This window comes from Oncorhynchus nerka, linkage group LG28, assembly GCF_034236695.1.
Source record: "Oncorhynchus nerka isolate Pitt River linkage group LG28, Oner_Uvic_2.0, whole genome shotgun sequence".
Classification (NCBI taxonomy): Eukaryota; Metazoa; Chordata; class Actinopteri; order Salmoniformes; family Salmonidae; genus Oncorhynchus; species Oncorhynchus nerka.
This window is the reverse complement of record NC_088423.1, coordinates 60,815,768-60,829,210: the sequence shown is the minus strand read 5'-3', so window position 1 is coordinate 60,829,210 and position 13,443 is coordinate 60,815,768. Positions and strand designations below refer to the sequence as shown.

Genomic DNA, 13,443 nt, shown 5'->3' with positions numbered 1-13,443 from the left:
CAATCACCGTGGTCTTGTGTCAGCACTGAGTTCATGGCCATCTTTTTCAGGAACAAAGAGGGTGAACGGTTGGCCTGAGTCCGGAATGCCCACAACCGGCACTGATGACAGAGCTAGTTTAAACTTGCCAAAAACCTTTTGCTGTTCTTCCGTGAAGGCTACAGAGTCTTTTGAATCAGGATCTCCCTTGAGGAGGTCGTTAAGGGGTTGTGCAATTTCGGCGAAGGTGTCCACCCAGCATCTGTTATAGTTGCACAATCCCATGAAGGAGAGAAGTTCTTTAATAGTAGTGGGCTCCTTGGCAGCTTGTATGGCAGCCGTACGACTTTGTGTCATCTTTCCCTGTGAGACCAGTTGACCAAGGTAGATAACCTGTGATTGCATGAGTTGGGCCTTCTTAGGGACAGCTTTATGGCCTTTGGCATGCAAGTGTTTCCTCATCTTCTGATGCCAACAATATATCATCAACATATTGTATGACATCTGAGGGAGATCTTGGAGATGTCTCCGCAATGCCTGATGGTAAATCAACGGACTATTATTAAGGCCCATAGGAGTCCTAGTCCACTGATACTGTTGACCAGCCACAGAAAAGGCAAGCCATGGACGAACCCATTAGCCATATCAATAACTGAGAACCCAGAGTGAGCAGGTGATAATGAGGAAAACAATGGTTGAGGTGTCAGCCAACAGGGGAGTGAGCTAGGAGATGGCTCCATTTGCATTCCTATAGTTGATTTTTTTCACTGGCCATACTGGGCTATTAGAGGCAGAATGTGTCTTTTCAACTATAACCCTGTCCCATAGATCTTTAATCACTACTTTAGTAGCGCCCATAGCTTCCTTGCTAATGGGATATTGTTTTGTGCAAGGTGGGACAACACCTGTCAAGCACACTGGTTCCATATCCAATGTTCCACACTCGTTTTTCTTCGCAGTCCAAATAGGATGGTTTTGAACTGTAGAGCCCTGCAGTTGTCTAATTTGCCACATCACCTTTCCTTCAGAGATGTTCAGTGGAGAGTCAAGTTGCATTATAACATTAAGGCCTAAAATAGGTTGTTCAAAGGAACCTATCCACACCCCTGCATTATTCTTCATTGGACGAATAGAAATGTATAATGGTTTGGTCTGTTTCATATCCCCCCCTGTAGCTCTCATCTTCTTGCCCGTGTACTGAGGACATATATGTTTTGCATAAGATATGGGCACTCATATCTACAACAACAAACAAAAAAGTTGTTAACCATCATGTTCACATATATTCCATCCGATTTCATATGTACACCATCTGAGATAGGATGTAAGAGGGGGTCTGTTAGTTTACCTCCATGGCATCCAGCAAACTCTGCTGCTGAGCCGGAAAGAGCTTCTTATATTTCTGCATTAGCTTTGTGTCGTTGGGGCTGTTGTTCTGTTTCTAATTTTCCCTTAGATGGACTCTGCTTCTCCTGGCCATTCCTCATAAGGACAGGTTTCCTTTCCCGACAATCTCGTTGCCAGTGACCAGAAATCCCGCAATAATGACATACATCGGGTTTCTCTTCTGCTGAACGAATAATGTCGGTTTCACGTGGAACCTGCACAACTCTGATGACAGCTCGTTTATCATGTTGATTTATGTCCCTGTCCAGTCGTGACCGCCTGTAAATGAAGTTGCCATAGTTTTGTCTCTCCCAGTCAGTAGTTGTGGAAACAATTTGTTTTCCGCAAATCATTGTGTATGGATTGCATCAACTGATGGGTGACTGCCCCATTTTTGGAGGAATTGAGTGCATCTCCATCTTCCATGTCAGGTAACCCACTGTGTCTAACCACCTCTGCTCTATAAACCTTTTCTTCAAGTACGCCATGTTCACGGTTGCTCAAAACAAAGGCTAATAACTGTAACCCATCATAAGGATATCGATTGTAGAGTTTCTTATATCGCTTCAAATGGTCCCACGTCTTCATACCCACGTCTCGTGGATGCTTCAGTCTTTGACCATTCATCCAACTGTTTTGGAGATGCTGATTTGTGTGTGAATCATATCACTGGAGGTTTGTCTTTAGTACCTTTTTACAGCCTGTGTTCTGGTTGGCCTAAGACATTGTTTCGTCACCGCTGTCAGAATCTGTTGACTCAAAGCCAGGTAGTGCTGACCAGATGCTTGAAACCTGATCTGCCTTGCGCAATTCAGTGCGAGGAATAGATGGAGGGAACAGAGAGCCCACAGGTGGGGGTACGGTCTTACTTTTTCACCCGTGTCTCCTCCTACAATAGTTGAATTTCTCCTTTTAAGGTTTTTATCTGTTCACCAAGAACCCTCAAACTCTCTATATCTCTCTGCAATGTCAATGAGTTAGACATTCTCTGTATTTTTCCCCAAGCGTTTTGAATTTCAGACATATTCCATCTTTGTCAACAATGACAGAATATCAATTTATTATCTCGTGCCTACTCTCCTCTACTTTGAAATGGTTCTTTATATCACTAGACAGTGAATTCAAAATCTCTTTTATATTCACATCCGTATCAGCCGTTCCGCCCTTCTCCAGAGTGGTTTTCTCACTTAAAAATGGCATTACATTAACTTCAAAAGTTGTATAATATATATCTTATATATTTATTTAACCACATATATATATATTACATACATACAACCCCTTGAGGACTCTAACCTCTTATCTTCTAGAACACTAATTGTTTCTGCAGGGCCTGGTTAACCATAAACACTTGTGTTCACTTCAAAAGCACACAAGACTTACATTTCCCACACATGTAAAAAACAATTGCTACTCAAATAGCAACTCACTTCTATGCAACAGGAAGGTTTCACACCCTTAATCAATTATGGCTTATTTAACTGATAGGGCTTTAACAAAAGCACTCAAACCTTCAATAGAGAAAAGGACTAACCTTTAATAAAAGGACTCAAACCTTTAACTAGAGGACTCAAACCCCTATACATCCCAGATACGTATCACTCATTGCATGCACTCATTTTAATTTGCTTTGGTTCTTTTAAATTACATGGGTCTAGACTCACCCAGGAATATAATATGTCATCAATCAGGAGATTAAGAGTTGACTCCCATGGTGGGTTGCGCTCATCCCTCTCTCTTTCACCCAGGGTCAACACACAGCTGATGAGTTGTTCCTTGTTGTTGGTCACGACCAATTCATCCGGGTCATGGTACCAAGTGTTATCAGTTGATGTTATTCTTCAATAACACAGAGAAATATAGGTTTATTCAAAGAGAACAACTCATTGATGTTATGCTGGGAAGTAGATTTTCATTCGTCCCTGTCCTCAGTGATTCTCCACAGAACAAAGCAACATTATGCAATTTATAACCCCCAACCCTAGTCTGTGGTTGACCAATTAGAATTCCTTGCAGTAAAATTGGGCCAATGGCCAAATAACAAGTATCCTGCGTCAAGGTTATTTATTTATTTACTTTTCTGCTCTTTTGCACACCAATATCTCTACCTGTACATGATCATCTGATCATTTATCACTCCAGTGTTAATCTACAATATTGTAATTATTCGCCTACCTCCTCATGCCTTTTGCACACATTGTATATAGACTCCCCTTTTTTTCTACTGTGTTATTGACTTGTTAATTGTTTACTCCATGTGTAACTCTGTGTTGTCTGTTCACACTGCTATGCTTTATCTTGGCCAGGTCGCAGTTGCAAATGAGAACTTGTTCTCAACTAGCCTACCTGGTTAAATAAAGGTGAAATACATTTTTTTTTTTAAAAGGTCAATGTATAGACCATTCGAACCAATGAAAACTTGCCACATGTAGCTATGAGTCCAGGACTGAAACTCCTACACCGATTCTAAAACAGATGTAGAACTTAAAAACAACTATTTCCATTGATTGTTAATTCCCGTTTGACCTCTAGTCCTCCGTGTTGTGAATTATCTTAAAATATTTTTACAATAGTAAACTAAAACTAATAATGAAAAAACTATTTAGTACACTGAAATAAAATCATTAACAATCCTGTTTGAAAAACTATCTTTGACTCCAAACGTAACAAAAAATAAATGAAAATCACCATAAGTTCAGTTTAGTTTTGGGGGGGGTGGGTAAGACAATTGTCCGACTTGCACCTCATGTCGACTGCATGAACAAAACTCATGTGATCAAAGGTCATAAAGTTGTGCTAACACTATGCTATACTCATTCACTGCCACTGAAGTGCTGGTTGTAGCGTGTCGAAGTAGGGAGAATGCGCATTTTACGGCTTATAAAAACGTTGAACAAAGTGTTGACAGTGCTGGATAACAACTTAAACATGAACTTATACATAAAACAGATGCTTTTTATTCTCTAGTCATGGTTTTAAAAGTTTCGAAATCCTACAGTATCAACTTCGGTGTGCGTTTGAGGCTTCTTTTTGCAGTCTATGGCTGAAGAAAACTGTGCAGACACAGTTATTGACCAGCGGTAGGCCTATAGGTACACTTGATTTGCTCTCATGTGTCTGAGAGTTCTACTTTCAGACACATGAAATGGTTCAAATTGGGAACACTTTGCCTTCCCGGTGCTAGGGCTGTTGAATCAAGTGCACCTACCACGAACAGCGGGAAACGTATATTAAAAATTGGAATGCAAGACTTTATCGTTGTTTGTTTTACAGACATGTTTGGTGATCAACTAGGAAAGCCTTGGAGATTGACCAGTCGTGATCGACCGGTTGGTGACCACTGCTGTAGATAGTTCAACTCTCCAGTAGGAGGTGCTGCCCTGCCTATAGTTTTTTTCTTATAGTGGATATTACATTGAAGAGCGGACATTTTTTTCAAAGGTACAAATTTAACATACATGTAACCCTCAAAACTACGTTGATTACTTTTTATAAATCCAATGTATTTTACAGCATAGATTCCACATCACAATACGTTGGCAAATGACGCCAAAACAACATTGACTCAACCAGTCAGGGATGATTTCCCACAGTCACACAGAGTATCTGCACATGTGCACGGGTGCGCTTCATTCTGCTACAACGTGGTAGCTACGGGACCAAAACAGCCGAGAAGTTTAGAGTCACGCTTCAACGCTCCTGGATGTTGCGGAAATTGAACCACTACCACTGTTAACTTCATACATTACATTACACGAGTCTACCTTTGGGGCGACAGGTAGCCTCGTGGTTAGAGCGTCGGGCCAGTAACCGAAAGGTTGCTGGATTGAATCACCGAGCTGACAAGGATCAAATCTGTCGGTCTGCCCCTGAACAAGGCAGTTAACCCACTGTTCCCTAGTAGGATGTCATTGTAAATAAGATTTTGTACTTATGACTCGAAATATACATTTGTTTTTATAAAACGAAATAGAAACTAGTAAAGTGACTCTGAAAGGCAAGTCAGTAAACAGGTTAAATAAAATTGAAATAAAACCTTTAAATCTTAACCTAACCTATGACCTGACCCATCACTTCATGTATTACTTCCCCACAGTGGCAAGAAGTGATGTCCCAAAATCCTCCCAAAATCCATCCCAAAAGCCTCACAGGCATAGGTTACTTTCTGTCCCTAACACAAAAACTGACACTAAATAATATAAAATTGAAATATACATTTGTTTTTATAAAAATGTAACTAAATGGAAATGATGAAAAAGACGAATTGAAACTAAACTGAATTTCAAATAAAACTGAATTTCAATTAAAACTAATAGAAATAAAAACAAACACAAAACCCCAAACTATAATAACCTTGGCTGTGACCTTTTTTTATTGTCTGTGTATGAGGAAAATATGTTTCATAAGAATGTATTAGGTGCAGTGTGTGTTTATATGAGAGAGAGCGAGAGAAAGCATGTGTGCGTGCGTGTGTGTTTGAGTTTCTGTCTGCTGGTAATGAGCATGCTTTTTGTCTGTGAAAGTATGTTTATAGTGTTGACAGTTGTAATAAACAAACAGCCAGGCGTTAAAGGTTAAGTTCACCACAAAACACTTACGGGCCCTTTATAAAACACTTGCCTTGCTGTTTGTCAGTACCCCAGACAGTCTCTAGTTCCATTGTTTGAGTATTTAGATTTCTGTATTTTTATATCAAAATGCTGAATTTCCCAAAATTAACTAAAATGCATAAAAAATGATATATTTAATATTACATAAACAATGACTGGTGTCTCGGCATTGAATTGCCAAACAAAGAGACGAGAGAGGACGCAAGGAGTATGCAATTGAGATCTTCCCACAGAATTCTACGCGCCCAGGCCAGATTAATCTAATCCCCTCATTGAATAGAACGGGTGATCCCATTCAAGACAACGATGTCATAATGGGTGGACTGCAGGCTATTGCAAACGTACCCATAGGAGCCGTGCAGTAAGGAAAAGCAGGAAGTGCACCCATCAATCTGTGCTGTGGGTTGTTTAATCAACTCAACTGAAATGACAGAAAATACATTCCTTTGCATGAGCCACATCAGTTAGCATCATTTGAATGAACCTTTCACATTACCATAGAAATGATTGCATCACGCACAGCAAGCGGTACTGATGTACCAAGTCTGGAACCAACAGGACCCTAAACATCTTCTGCCCCCAAGCCATAAGACTGCTAAATACACTTGAAGTCAGAAGTTCACATACTCCTTCGCCAAATCAATTTAAACTTAGTATTTCACAATTCCTGATATTTAATCCTAGTAAAAATTCCCATGTCTTAGGTCAGTTAGGATCACCACTTTATTTTAAGAATGTGAAATGACAGAATAATAGTAGAGAGAATGATTTGTTTCAGATTTGATTTATTTCATCACATTCCCAGTGGGTCAGAAGTTTACATACACTCAATTAGTATTTGGTAGTATTGCCTTTAAATTGTTTAACTTGGGTCAAACGTTTCAGGTAGCCTTCCACAAGCTTCCCACAATAAGTTGGGTGAATTTTGTCACATGTCTCCTGACAGGCTTGTAGGTCAGGTTTGTAGGCCTCCTTGCTCGCACACAATTTTTCAGTTCTGCCCACACATTTTCTATAGGATTGAGGTCAGGACTTTGTGATGGGCACTCCAATACCTTGACTTTGTTGTCCTTAAGCCATTTTGCCACAACTTTGGAAGTATGCTTGGGGTCATTGTCCATTTGGAAGACCCATTTGCGACCAAGCTTTAACTTCCTGACTGATGTCTTGAGATGTTGCTTCAGTATATCCACGTAATTTTCCCCCTTCATGATGCCATCTATTTTGTGAAGTGCACCAGTCCCTCCTGCAGCAAAGCACCCCCACAACATGATTCTGCCACCCCCGTGCTTCACGATTGGGATGGTGTTCTTCGGCTTGCAAGCATCCCCGTTTCCTCCAAACATAACGGCCAAACAGTTCTATTTTGAATCATCAGACCAGAAGAAATTTATCCAAAAAGTACCATCTTTGTCCCCATGTGCAGTTGCAAACCATAGTCTGGCTTTTTATGGTGATTTTGGAGCAGTGGCTTCTTCCTTGCTGAGCGTCCCTTCAGGTTATATCGATATAGGACTCATTTTACTGTGGATATAGATACTTCTGACCTGTTTCCTCCAGCATCTTCACAAGGTCCTTTCCTGTTGTTTTGGGATTGATTTGCACTTTTTTCGCACCAAAGTACGTTCATCTCTAGGAGACAGAATGCGTATCCTTCCTGAGCGGTATGATGGCTGCGTGGTCCCATGGTGTTTTTACTTGCGTACTATTGTTTGTACAGATGAATGTGGGACCTTCAGGCATTTGGAAATTGCTCCCAAGGATGAACCAGACTTGTGGAGGTCTACAAATTTTTTTCTGAGGTCTTGGCTGATTTCTTTTGATTTTCCCATGATGTCAAGCAAAGAGGCACGGAGTTTGAAGGTAGGCCTTGAAATACATCCACAGGTACACCTCCAATTGACTCAAATGATGTCAATTAGCCTTTCAGAAGCTTCTAAAGCCATGACATCATTTTCTGGAATTTTCCAATGATTGCATGACGTTACTGATGGCGTGCCACAATATTACACTGCCATCATTAGACTAGCTAAAGTTAGGCTGAATGGTTTTTACCACCAGCTCCTCCTTGGCTGGTTTTTCAACCGGGGCGATGTTGGGAGGTAGGTTTGGTGTGTCAACTTTGAAGTATGGGTCTTTGTATATGACCTGTTAATCTTCCCGTCACTTGACAGCCTGCTGGACCAATCGGGTTCTAAAGTTGAACGTCTTCAGTTCAGACACTCTTCTCTACCCAATCCTTAGCGTTATGTTATCCTGTCCTACTGCCTATCCTGTCAATCTGCACATGGCTGCAGATTGACGAGGGCGGCGTTTTCTGAGCTAAACTGACCGAGACGCACCTCCAACAACACATAAAACCTCACATAATTTTGCCTAAAAACAATGACAATTTCTCTCAACCAGTGGCAAATGGACTTTTTGGGTGAGCGCTGATGCTGCCTTGTGATAAGCACTGCCCACTTGGTCAAAGGCAGGGGGCGCAAAATATTTTGCTTCTCCATTTCCAGCACTCCCCTCAAGGGTGCTGTTGGAGAGATGCATCGCTGCGGCTCTCCACCAACGTTCCGTCAAAAATAATATCTATGATAAATCATGTAGCAGATATAGGATATGGTAGAAAGAGTATATGGCCTTTTCTGTAGCTTAGAGGCTGGAGATAAAATGTCTGACAATGTAATGAGATGGACACTTTTAACATCATGCTTCTCCGATCAAATAGCCTAATCTAAATGGCACGCAATCAAATAAAAAAATGTGCTGTCATGTTAACAAACAACATGTCCTAAAAACAGGACAGGTCAAAGTAAAATGGCCAGTATAGAATAGACAATCACAACTGTGACAGGAGTTTCATCCCATTGTCATCATCAGTGGTTTCAAGTTTGACAAGTTGATCGATCATAGCTTAAAAAGTAAAATTGATTAGTCATAGGAATCTGGACAAAAAAAGCCAATGCAATCAGCCTGTTTAACAAAATGGTGGGCCTACCACATGGATAGGCAGCAGTGGAGGTTCCTCTGAGGAGGAAGGGGAGGACCATCCTCTTCAGTGAATTTCAGAAAATAAATGGGCCTAGGCCTATAAAACATAAAATATTACAGGCCGAGGGATAATTAGCCGTATTGATGATTGCACAATATATTTACATTTACGTAATGTAGCAGACGTTCTAATCCAGAGCGACTAACAGGAGCAGTTAAGATTAAGAGCAATACTCATGGGCACAGACAGATTTTTCATCTTCTCGGCTCTGGGATTCGAACCAGCAACCTTTCGGTTACTGGCCCAAAACTCTAACCGAAAGGCTACCTGCCACAATGCTATTGATGGCTCTCTTGGTCTTGTATACTTGAATAATGTATAGCCAACTCACTGCTCAAAGGGTGTTAGTGGTCAAGTGTGAGGCTGTTTGTCTTCCTTTTGTTTGTGAGTTTACAGGCTAGTTAGGATGTTATTGGTATAAAAGCTAGACTGGCAATCGCAAGCAACATATTCTCCTCTACTACCACTATTGACTTTATACTTATTACACTGTTTCGTAATATACATTCATGTTTATGTAGACCCAGATTCTGAAGTGCGTGTGTCCCAGACATTATTTTTCTATGGCGCACATCCACTCGTTGTAGACACTGTTTACCTAGCCAGCATGTCGTCATTGTCAGACAAACTTGAAGGGGACTTACAGTAGGCAGTTACATTATGGGGTGTAGGCAGGATACTCGAAAATACAGCAATTTATTTTCATCTTAGAGAGCAATATAAATATACCCTGTGAGTAATATTGGCCAAAACACTTACGCTTCAGAGAGCTTCCCATTTGGACCGTGAAGTGTGGCATGGCGTTTCCAAGGTGATCCTGGGCATTCTAAAGAAAGTCTCCAACACACCAGGATTGATGAGGGACAAGAAATCGTAGTGGTTTAGTTACGTACACACACGCCATCTTCAGCTGGATCGTCAGTCTGATGTTCTATTTTCTCCATTATTGGAAAAAGTCTGTTGGTATGTCCAGCAACTGCACCAGCAGTGGCCGTGCGTTCTGGGAAGAGCCTGTGTTTCCTCAACATCTGCTCGCTCCTGTCTCTCTTTTCTCTCGGTCAGCCCGCAAACGGAACAACTCAGCCTCAGTATACTCCGGCTCAAACCGATATGGTACTACAGTACCATTCTGAAAATAAGGCAGGTCTTCAATTTCCTCTTGGTTCTCGAATCTGACATTCTTTACTCTAATCAAATTTGACGAGGGCAGTAAATACTGTGAGGGAGTGAGAACAGGAAATTGATTGCTTTACATCCTTCAGCCACGCCGACCTAGGTCCCGACTCGCATGAATCCACTTCTTGGATTTCAATACGAAAATAACATAATACATGAATAAAGTGGCCAGAGCGGTGTGTTTGGGAGGTGTTTATGACGGACTTTGACGTTGCATGGGACGTTGCATTCTATGGGGAAGGAGGGGTAGAATCAGCTTATTACCTACGTCTAAATACTCAAGCAATGGGCCTAAAAACAGTCTGGGTACTGACAAAGGACCAGGCAAGTGTTAATGTTTTTTCCCGGTGAACTTCCCCTTTTAAGCTGTGTGTTGGTGTGGGGTGGGGGGGGGGGGGGGCGAGGATATACAGAGGATACAACAAACATCCCTGTCATTTAGCTCCAGACTTTCAAAAGGCCAACAATTTCCAGTTGAAGAGCTCTGCCAGTTTTAGTCAAAGGGGACCATAGGACCAGCATGTTGTAGAGACCCAAATTCCCAGGGCATGCAGAGAAAAGGATAAAGGAAAGTCATGAAGGGCGAGTAGAGAGAGAATGCTAAAGAAGAGAAAGAGCTGTGAATTTGAAGCATAATGGTCACATTTGAGAGCTGTGCAGGCGTCAAAAAGGAGTGAGGGGACGGACGTTATCGTCGTGAGACTGACACGGTCGAACAGACACAGACAGTCAAGAGCCCCCAAGTGTAAAAAGATAGGATCGTGTCGTAGACGGACCGAGTTCACAGCAGCCACTTTTGCAAAAGAGTAAGATAGATGGGATAACGAATTAGAGAGTGACTATTTCAAATAAAGTGATAGTTGCGATACAAACAGGTTTCCGCATGCATTTTCTGAACACAAACAGGCAGAAATATACCCACATAGAAATACAAAAACTAAATTTAATGAAGCACACGCACACAATCACTCATATAACACCTATACAGACAGACAGACACAGTTAGACAGACACACACGCATACACACACACACACACACACTGGACTCACCAAGACTGCCACATTGAAAAACACCCCCACCATAAACACACTCCAAATACCAAAAAGCTGGACTCACCCAGAAGAGGAGGTTGAAGAAGACCATGCCGTAACGCAGGCCCCTCATGCAGCCCTCAGCCATCCTGCAGCGCCGCAGCTCTAGGAGGAAGATGAAGGAGAGGTCCAGGTAAAACACCACATACTTCTTCCCCTGCGAGGTGTTGTAGCGACCTTTAGCCGCCTGTGGCCCAGGCGCCGTGTGGAAGCCAAACGCAAAGGGCGGACGTTTATACTCGTACTCGCCACTGTAGCTGTGGAAGCCCGAGGTGAAGGGCGGCGTCTCGGGCTTGCTGTCCAGTGAGGGACTGCGCCGGTACGGCGTCTCGTCCGTGCTCGAGCGCCTCATGGACGAACTGGAGGTGAGACGCTAGCGACAGCTGAAGTTTTAATTCAACCCCTTCCTTCAAGAGCTTCAAGTGGTCTTTGAGAGCCCACACAAAAAAAGTCACTTAAGACATGAACAGAGACACAAAGTCCAAACAAAGTGTCCTCAGGGGACAAGTGATCAGAATTGTGGTGACAGTAATGTGGAACAGCAACTGCTCCCAATAGTTTCTAAGCTAACCAGCCTACAGTGTTTTCACCACAGAAACTGAAGCACGATCAGGCATGTAGTCCAACTGTGCCCCTGCAGTGATAGACCAGCTAAGATTAAAACACATCACCTCAAATTTCTTACGTTGCTTAATCCTACAACACCTGTATATTCCGGTTTCCCTTTGCTTAATCCTACAACACCTGTTCGTTATTATGTTCCTTTCCTGAATCCCACAACTACTGTACAGCTGTCTATCACTTGAAAAATAAGCTTTCGTTTTTCCAATTCCTGCTAATCTTAGATCAATCGCACGCACATAATCGTAGGAGCGCTTGGCACTACCCGAACTGCTCTAATCTGGTCGGTTGGCTGAGTGATATGTCACACCTGGTAACATTAGAAATTCCGGAGCAAGTGCGCTCTGGCAGAGAAAACAGCTACTGTTGACGACGACAGTGTTTTAGCCAATCAGTCTCTTTTACACCAGAACCACTTCTTCATTAAGAACGCACGCTAGTACTCCATCCAGTTGGAATTTATTCTGAATGTTCACCAGTGCTCATTGTCTTGGCTTCACTTTCCCTCACATGCAGAAAAGTTCAAAAGAGAGAAGATGTGCAGACCAAGAGACAACACTGAGGGTGAATGTGTGGGGATGAGTGAAGGGAAAGATGCACGAGAAAAGGATAGGTAACTGAAATGAGGAGAGCAATCTTTGGCTTCCATTAGGTGAGCGCTCTGGTTTTCCTGTTCGTTCTTTTTCCTCCTCTCTAACTCCCCCTCTCTGCTTTCCTCTGTCCCCCCTTCCCGCAGCTGCTGTTTTGCAGGTCTACCTGCTACTTGTCTCACTGCCTCTCTCCTTCTTCACCTCGGCCTCCCTCCCTTTCTGTCTATCCTTTCTGATGTAGACACATTTCCTTAATTTCCACAGTCCAGCCAGTAGTGCGTTGTATTAGGGCAGGGTTCCCTCTCCTCCTCTTTTCTCCCTCCCTTCTGTGCGCCTGTTCGTTTGTTTTCTCCTCTTTCTCTATGGGTGGGTAACGAGAGTAAAGTATCCGCCAGGGTCATGGCCAGAAGAAGAAGAGACACATTCCTTGGAGGAAAAAAAAAGACTGCAGTGTCATAGCAACCGTCCAGCCTGCCTAAAGCTCTCTCTCTTTCTCTCTCCCCACCTCTCTCTCTCTTTCTCTCTCCCTCCCTCCCTCTCTCGCTTATTGTCTCGCATTCACTCACACTATTTCAGCGCTTCTACTCCTTGATAACTGTCCCCAAATCCTGACAGTGAGATGGGTTGGAACAGTCATTCACAGCCTATAGCCACACCCTACTACAGAGCTGAGCCAATCCGCTTCCTGCATCCCATCCTCCCTCTCTCTCTCTCGTTCTCCCTCTCTCTCTCGTTCTCTCTCTCTCTCTCTCGTTCTCTCTCTCTCTTTGACACACACAAACACGTGAGCCTTAACCCCACACAAAAGAGGACCTGCTCCTTGGTTAATAACATACCAGCAAGAAGCTAGTGCTCCCTCTCTCTCTTTCTCTCCATCTCACTCCACATTCCACGGTGCTTCTCTCACTCAAACCTGCACTCTATATCCGCTTGACTACAGTA

At 42.6% G+C, this 13,443-nt stretch overlaps 1 protein-coding gene across 2 annotated transcripts in view; it reads right to left on the bottom strand.

Moving 5' to 3' along the window:
* The window catches only part of LOC115113464 (tetraspanin-4-like), an 89,099-nt gene extending 76,009 nt beyond the window's left edge, over window positions 1-13,090 (bottom strand). The window contains exon 1 of one of the 2 annotated variants that reach the window (XM_065012966.1): window positions 11,316-13,090. In XM_065012966.1, coding sequence (XP_064869038.1) covers window positions 11,316-11,642 — 327 coding nt within the window. In that variant the 5' untranslated portion in view covers window positions 11,643-13,090. The remainder of the gene's footprint in view (window positions 1-11,315) is intronic. The other variant, XM_029641146.2, reaches the window with a different exon arrangement.
* Window positions 13,091-13,443: the final 353 nt, after the last annotated feature.